Below are 8342 nucleotides of genomic sequence, written 5' to 3'. Positions count from 1 at the left end.
AGATCCCATGGTTTCAAAGTCATAAGCCAAGACATAGAGCTTCTTGACAGCAGCCACAATTTTATCTTTGTATAAGTTCGCAGAATCAACTCTTCCATATGATCCTTCACCAATCAACACCTTTGATCCAAAGTTGTCTGTTTTTTCTTTCAATTCATCCAACAAAACTACAAGCACTCCAATTGGTGGCACTGGTCTTGGCAACTCAGAAAGTATAAAGAGATGAAAAAGAAGATMAGTGGAAATACATGATTGAAATGAGAAAGAAAACTAACCTTAATCCTGATATTAACAAAAATCTGCTTCGATGCTTCTGATTTCAAATTGATGTTGATGTCTCTTCACTGCTCAACCAAGACRGCAATAAAAAAGTCAGATTCAATTAATGCACACTGCAAAGGAATTAAAAAAGGAAGTTACCTTGACGGGTTCAACAGGGTYGAGATAATTAGGGAAAATATGATGTTAGGATCCAAGCGCTTAYCATTACGCCAAAAGCAATTGCTGGTGGAGAAGGCACAACTTATTTTCTTATAGCGTAGCAGCTAGCGCCACGTTTCGATTTAGGAAGATGTTGGTCAATGACCCAACAATCTTCCCCCCCCCCTAGCATCTGCCAGCACTAACAAGATCTTCGCTAGAAGTCGATGGCTGCACAGCATGCCTTTGGCATTATTATGCACTCCATGGGATTCGAACCCATGACCTGCTCTGATACCACATGTTAGGATCCAAGCGCTTACCACTACGCCAAAAGCAATTGTTGGTGYAGAAGGCGCAACTTATTTCCTTATAGCGTAGCAGCTTGCGCCACGTTTCGATTTAGGAAGATGCTGGTCAATGACCCAACATATGACAAGAACCATCATCTAAACCAGATATGGAGAAAGCTWGAAATCAAATTAGGGAAATCATTATCCATCTTGCCAACAAAAAGAAACAACAAAACCCCGCTATGAATACAAATGATAAAAAATATGCAAACCAACAAAAGCAAGGAAATAAGAATTTTATAAGAAGAGAAGAAATCTTGTTGAGATAGGGATTTAACATTTGCTCCACTCTATATTTACTGAAGTTTATTAGTTTCTTTCCACTCATTTAAAAGCGCAACAAGAAAGATATGGTACCTGAATGAAGACGATTTGCCATTTGAATATTGAAGACAAGTTTTAGGGGATTAGAACTTTCAGTGGGTTGGTAGATTTCATGGTGGGGGTAGAGGTTTGTTGGGTTGGGGGAGAGTGGGAGAGAAAGTAGGAGCTTTTGGAAAGGTGGATTAGTGGTTGGAGTTGGACGTGGAAGCTGAACCTTGTAAGAGTTGTAGAGGATGCATAATGGATTGTACCTCTATAAATTSAATCAAATATTATAAATGTGTGAAATGAAAAATGAAAAAGAAATGGATATAAAATAAAGTAAATAAATAACTATAAGGTATAAAATGTAAGTTTTTAAAATTAATTCACTACGTATGTATGCTATATAATAATATGATTAAATCAAAAAAAATATTCAATATTTGGTTCATTTTGAAGGTATTGATGAGACGATTATAATGGTATAATTTGTAAATAAGAAAACTTATTTTTTAATGTATTTTAGTTCAAATACAATTATTAATGTAAAAATAATAAGGGTGTAAAATGAAAAATCAAAAATAAGGGATATAAAGTAAATTAAATAACTAATTATAATGGTATATTTGATTTTTAATATTATTTTTGAACATGGAATTTTCATGGAGGTTGTGCAGTTTCAAAACTTGTACATCACGCATAAAAATAGATACCTCTTAAAATTCAATATGTAACCGTTTAGTGTGCTTATGTATAGAGTATATATATATATATTGAGACCAGCCTGTTTCCGTGAGACCACTTTTTTACACTTAAAATTTCACAGAAAAACGCTGTGAAGGTAACCTTCACAGTGTTTTTGCTGTGAATGTTCGGCTTTTTTTTACCTTCACAGCGTTTTGCTGTGAAGTTTCACGTGTAAAAAAATGATCTCACGGGTCTCATGAAAACAGGCTGGTCTCACGTGATTACAAGTCTATATATATATATTATCTGACAAGATGCGTATCAGAATGCGCATCGCATTCCTGAGGCCCGCTCGCGCCTAGGCTCCCAGACTCCTTTGCGCCTAAGTGCAYCTTGAGTCTTTAACAACGTTGGGAGCCTCTTGCTTATGCTAATTTTAGTTCCTATTCAAAAGAACAATTGTAAAGAATTTCAAGTAACTTCTGTTTTTCTAATAATGATGTGCTCTTAACAGTTGTGGAATTTGTAATGTTGTTTGTCAATTATGAACTTGAATAGTAATGAATTTGACCATGAAAATTGAATTGCTCGTTTTTTGTGGAAAGGGGAAATATATATACTTTGAACATTACTCGTAAGTACAAAGAATAAACTAAGGTCAAGACTCAAGGGTCATGGCTAGACTTTCAAGCCTAGAGTTTTAACTACTCAAATTGCCTAACTATTCCTTACCACTTGCAAGTGACTTTTCTTTACCKTTGGGTCAAGTAGATAACTCCTGCTTGATCACAGGGATTGATGAAAAGTTTTAAGAAACCAACAATGATGTGTTTGTAAAGAACTACTTGTTAATTGCATCAACCAACATGCCTTTTAAGTACATTTTTTAACGCTGAAGAGAATTGTTAATTAAAAAAGGAATGTGATTGATACACAAATCCTAGGCTGCCAATTTCAGGTTGGTGCACAAATCGTAGGTGGCAAACTAGTTCTGATTGCATGGTGATTTGCTCTTGGAAAAGATTTATATTGCTTATCACCTAGGTTTTGCTATTGCAATCAACGTCTAAAGTGGACTATTGAAAACATTAGTCATGTAGTAATGTATAAATGTGTTTGTTCTGCTCTGGATGAGCTTTAATAACCCATAAATCTGTGAATATTCTGTAACTACATTGCAATGCACGATCCATATTGAGGATGTACACATGTACAGCTAATAAACATGATTGAACAGTTCCCTACATGATTAATGGTCTCCCATTATATCTATTTAGAAAATAATTTGGAAGGTCGTGTATTGCYATGTGATTGTCAATTTATTTTCTCCTGCTTCACGTGAAATTTTCTTGGAATCATCGTACTGTGGTACTAGTATAGTAGAATACTTCATAAAAGGTTGTCATTATGTAAGTAAGAAGTTTTCTTCTCTCCTACAGAGTTCTTATTGTTTCAATTCCGAAGTCCCATCTCTTTTTTTGTCCATCTTATTACCACAAGTATTGTCACAAAGTTATATAAATGCGGGATTAATTGAATTTACTTGCAATTTGTGTAGGTTTGGTCCTTATTTCTGCCAACCTGTAATTGCTGGTTTGGGAGATGATGACAAGCCGTTCATTTGCACAATGGACTCAATTGGAGCAAAGTAGGTCTACTTTTTATGCTTTTGTTGTTATTCATTCTTTTATGCAAAGGAGATATTTTTTTTTTTGAGACCGTAATTTGGACACACACACACAYGCATGTCTCCAAAGAGACTTGAAGTCACAAGTTGAAGGTTCTGCAAAATTTCTAGTCCTRTACTTCTATATGATGCAGATGCAAGAACAACTGATGAGTTTTTTTCTTATGTCTTTATGTTCAAGTTGAAGTTTATCAAGTTTGATTTGAGTGTGGAAGTGCATATATGGTAGGTGTGATGATAAAGTTTTGTTTCAGTTTTTGCAATCATGCATGTTCTAGTTCCACGAGGTATACACTCAGGATAAAAAAAGTACAGGGTGCCTTGCACACTAGAGTGGTCAACATGACCGTAGGGTTATGCTGGTGTAAGAGTATTGAACTACTAGATTTGCTTCTACAGCCGATTAAAATACAACCATATAATTGTAAGTAAACAATCATTTTATCCTTTAACGACTAGTTTCTCTAAGTAGTTTCACCACTTCTATGTGCGGTTACACAGACGAGGTAGATAAATATCTGGGAATGTGGCTTTRATGAAATTGAGAACATATAAAGCTGGCATTAATTCGTTATCTTTCCCTTTTGAATTCAATTGTAGAGAGCTCGCAAAAGATTTTGTGGTGGCTGGAACAGCCTCAGAGTCTCTTTATGGTGCTTGTGAGTCCATGTTCAAGCCTGACATGGTATGTTTCTACATTCCAATTCTTTAGTTCTTCATTTTATCTTAAAGCTGTCAATAATTTTTTTAACCACTTGGGTTGTGGCTCACTAGCTAAGGCTCTGCCCGCCCCCCGGGGGGGGGGGGGGGGGTTCCCTAGGTTGGAATCCAGGCACCACCAAAGCCCTTGTGGCCATGGAGGTTCACCTCCGATGACTCCAGGCCATTCATGGTCACCCGGGGATTACTTGGTGTGCGTAAGCTGGCCCGGATACCCACGGTCACGCAAAAAAGGAAAAGAAAGTACTTTTCCAGCTGACCTTATTTAATTAAAGATGCATCTATATGAGCCACTGAACATTTAGTACCTAYGTATATTGGAGGTTCAACATCTCATCTTAAAAGTGGCCATCWAGGTTGAACCAGATTCAAGGGGAAAAGACTGATCCTCTGTATGTTGAGTAGATATAGTAATTCCAAAAATACAAAAATATCTTGGATTGCAGTATATATTTAAACCTTTGTCATATATATGATCAATGACTTGTGGTACCCCCAACTATTGCTTAATGCGCTTGTGGTCATGGAAATATCTACCGGTGGAGATGACAACACATCAAAAATTAGTGGATTTGGCAATTTTCCTACTAGGTACTCCCTCCGCCCCAAAGTAAATGTCCACATTAAAAAAGACACAATTTTATAACGTGTAATTCTTACACTAYTTAATTAACGAAATGACAATTTTACCTTTAATAATAGATGGAGTAATGAATTTCTYCATTTCATAGTTACCTGTAAAATTAGAAAGTGTACACCTACTTTTGAAAGTGGACATTTATTTTGGGACAAACTAAAATAAAAACGTTGACACTTATTTTGAGACTAAATCTGTAATATTATATCTTCACCAAATCTGTCATATTATATGTACCGATACCATGTGTATATATATGCAGGAACACGAGGAGCTGTTTGAGACCATCTCCCAAGCGCTTTTATCATCAGTAGATCGTGATTGTTTGAGTGGTTGGGGAGGACATGTCTACGTTGTGTAAGTTTGCTTACATTTTTTTGTTGAATTACATTCATTTTCAATGATGAAAAAAAGTTGAGATGTTGGAATGTTGTCTGCAGCACACCAACCGAAGTGACCGAAAGAATCTTGAAAGGTAGAATGGATTAAGCTTCTTGATGAACCATTTGGCTTTCGGATCTGAAGTTGGTGAGTATTGTCGTAAGCTTCGATGTTATTTATGTTGGTGTCCTGTAGCTTATTTCAGAAGTTTGTTTTAGGCTTTTGGCTTGAAAACTTWACCAAATTCCAGACTTTCATGTCATCTTCATTTCTCTCTAAGAATGTGTTCTTTTAATGGTTTATCKCGGGGCTTAAACATGATGAAACCAAATCAAACGAGCTTGGTGTATCTCATGTGGAGGTGATATCTCATGTCTCAAAGAGTAGAGCAGTTGGTTCTATGACATTATCGCACCTGGAAAATCCAAAACAGAATTAAATCTTATGGCTTATCATTTTCATCATTCAGGTTTTAACAATACCTTTGGATKGGGGAGGTTGGTGTGATTGTTAATTGTAAGATTTTGAGAAAGTTGTTACCTTGGAGCATCGATAATTATATTTYCTTTAAAAGTATATAATATTTASATATGACAAAACTGATACACGCTTTTCRTCTTCAATGATCAATTGGTGGGAATTGGATTTTCAAGGATAAAAGTGGCCTCTTTTCTCATCGAACAATCCATGAAATTAATCGTGTTACACTTATCCTTCGCATGTTAAACCATCTCTTAATATTATGTTAAAATCAAATATTTTAATTAATCAATTAAGTTGACCACTATTAATTAAGCTTATTTAGTTGAAACGAGAGAAATTAGAAAACTCAAAACTTTATACCATATGTAGACCCTAAATCAAGCAAGTTCAAGAAATAAGGACTCCAAAATGAATTTATTCAGATAGTTCACAATAGTTCGTTACCAACGTCCAATGCTCTCACTCAAAAGGGAACAAAAATGAAGTTCCTAAAGACTCAGTTTATGGATCTCGAAAGACAATACAAGCAGAAACRATTATCAACCTTGGTTGATGATCCATGGAGGTTATCTCCCACTCCTTRTGTCGGAACCGCATTTGATCCACAACCATTTCCCTCGTCACCATTCATATAGACATCTCTGTCAGAGAGAACTGAGATAAACCTCCAGTGGAATAAAGGTACTCCCAGAGGATACCTCTATGGTSGCCTCCTTGAGGCCACCCAGTGTTCTACCAATAGAAGAAATGRACCATATTTCTTTCTTCTTACAGTCTTTGACCCAAAAGAATACCCCTACAGTATACAGTGTTGTTGCACCAATCATTTCTCCCTCCACTTATATAAAAGATGATTTCGACCCAACAGAGGTAATCAAACACTTGTTCATGACAGAACCAGGAACAAGATATCATATTGATCCAGAAGTCAAAGAARGACCAAATGACACTGGCTYAGAATCAACACCCTAGAGACGGGCCAAAACTTCAAAAAGTGATACTAAACARCAGYTCACCTTTGATGATATCCCTCCATCAAGATGGAGAGACAAAAGCTTTGAGATKSAAACATGGTGTAGTGCAGAACTCTAGTATTATGATATTGACATAGTAATTAAAAGGTTCATAACCAGATGYCAAGGTCGCCTTAGAGATTGATATTTGAGCCTTGGAGAATATCGATAATTACAAATCCAACAATCYCAGTCTCCTGAAGAACTCCAACATAAAATCTATAGACAATCCAATCGAGCACACTACCCATGCAAGGGAAAAATTCTTTGAAATGAAGTGTTGTTCATATCAGAAAAAAGACCTTGAAASACATTATAATCGCATGTCAAAAAGATATACAATTCATACAATTTAATGTTCAAATTCATAGAATCTAACTACCGAAACCAAAACATATATCTTCAACAATATAAACATAGATTTAATTATCGCGGTTAGCAACCAAAATACATATATCTTCATCATATATACATATAACACATATACATGTATTCATATGACACCGACATATAAACATGTGTGCATATAACACATAAAAAATGAGAAAATAAGAAAAATAGGATAATCCCTCGCTGATTAGCGATGGATACCACGTTGCTAGTCTACGAGAGATCTGCGAAGAAAGTGATTTTTGGCCCATCCCTCGCAGATCCCTTGCTGATCAGCGAAGGATGAGCGACGGATAGACCAAAAATCATTTTCCTCGCTAATCAACAATGGATTAGCGAGGGAATYGGTTTTTGGTCTATCCGTCACTAATCAGCTAGGGATCTGCAAAAACCATTTCCCTCGTAGATCCCTCGCTGATCAGCGACGAATTAGTGAGAAAACTGTTTTTAGCCTATCTGTTGTAGATCCCTCGCTGTTCAGCGACGAATCTGCGAGAGATAGCCCAAAAACCATTTCCCTCGCTAATCAACGATAGGATAAGCGTGGGAACTGATTTTTGGCCTATCCCTCGCAGATTCCTCGCTGATCAACGACAGATCAGCGATGGATAAGCCAAAAACCAGTTCCCTCACTAATTTGTTGCTGATCTGCGAGGGAAATGATTTTTGGTCTATCCGTCGCTGATTCTCTGTTTTCTAGTAGTGATCTGATGTTTTGTTGTGAAGGTTAGATTACATTAAAAAAAATCATCCAAGATAGTCTTCAARTCTTACAAAAACTAAGTTACCTCACATTATCTGAAATGGATGGTGTGAGTTTGTCAAATGCTCGAAGAARAGGTATAAGCATCGCCTCTCGATCCAATCCGTCTTCCCTGGCCTCCCACAATTCTATTTCTTTKTCATCAATCGGAGCGAGAGGGRGCTGCTTAAGTCTACTCAATAATTATATGTTTACTAATATAAATAAAAATTATTTTTTAACATCAAATGTGAGAAAGATTATACCACATCAATATTAATATGCTACAATCAAAGTAATATCGAGCGATATTATTAAAATTTGCAAAACGATTTATACAATCTGATTGTGAAAATATCGAAGAAGATCACGCGATAGTAATATTTTTTTTATACCCAAGTCAAAGTAAAATAACTATTATAGCTATCAATTTTATTAAGAGTTAAAAGTTATTAAAGTATTCATGGTTTTTTTTTTCTTATACGTTATCCTCATCTCAACAACTTAAAATATGAAAACTTCA

At 35.9% G+C, this 8342-nt stretch overlaps 1 protein-coding gene across 1 annotated transcript in view; it reads left to right on the top strand.

The window, feature by feature from the left end:
* Positions 1–5524, top strand: part of LOC112514428 (proteasome subunit beta type-3-A) — a 9653-nt gene extending 4129 nt beyond the window's left edge. The window contains exons 4-7 of the mRNA XM_025120902.1: positions 3325–3414; positions 4054–4138; positions 5073–5167; positions 5251–5524. Coding sequence (XP_024976670.1) covers positions 3325–3414; positions 4054–4138; positions 5073–5167; positions 5251–5299 — 319 coding nt within the window. The 3' untranslated portion in view covers positions 5300–5524. The remainder of the gene's footprint in view (positions 1–3324; positions 3415–4053; positions 4139–5072; positions 5168–5250) is intronic.
* Positions 5525–8342: the final 2818 nt, after the last annotated feature.

The sequence above is a fragment of the Cynara cardunculus genome (assembly GCF_001531365.2).
Source record: "Cynara cardunculus var. scolymus isolate 2C chromosome LG 6, CcrdV1, whole genome shotgun sequence".
Taxonomy (NCBI): Eukaryota; Viridiplantae; Streptophyta; class Magnoliopsida; order Asterales; family Asteraceae; genus Cynara; species Cynara cardunculus.
The sequence above is the reverse complement of the archived record's forward strand: the minus strand, read 5'-3'. Positions and strand labels throughout refer to the sequence as shown.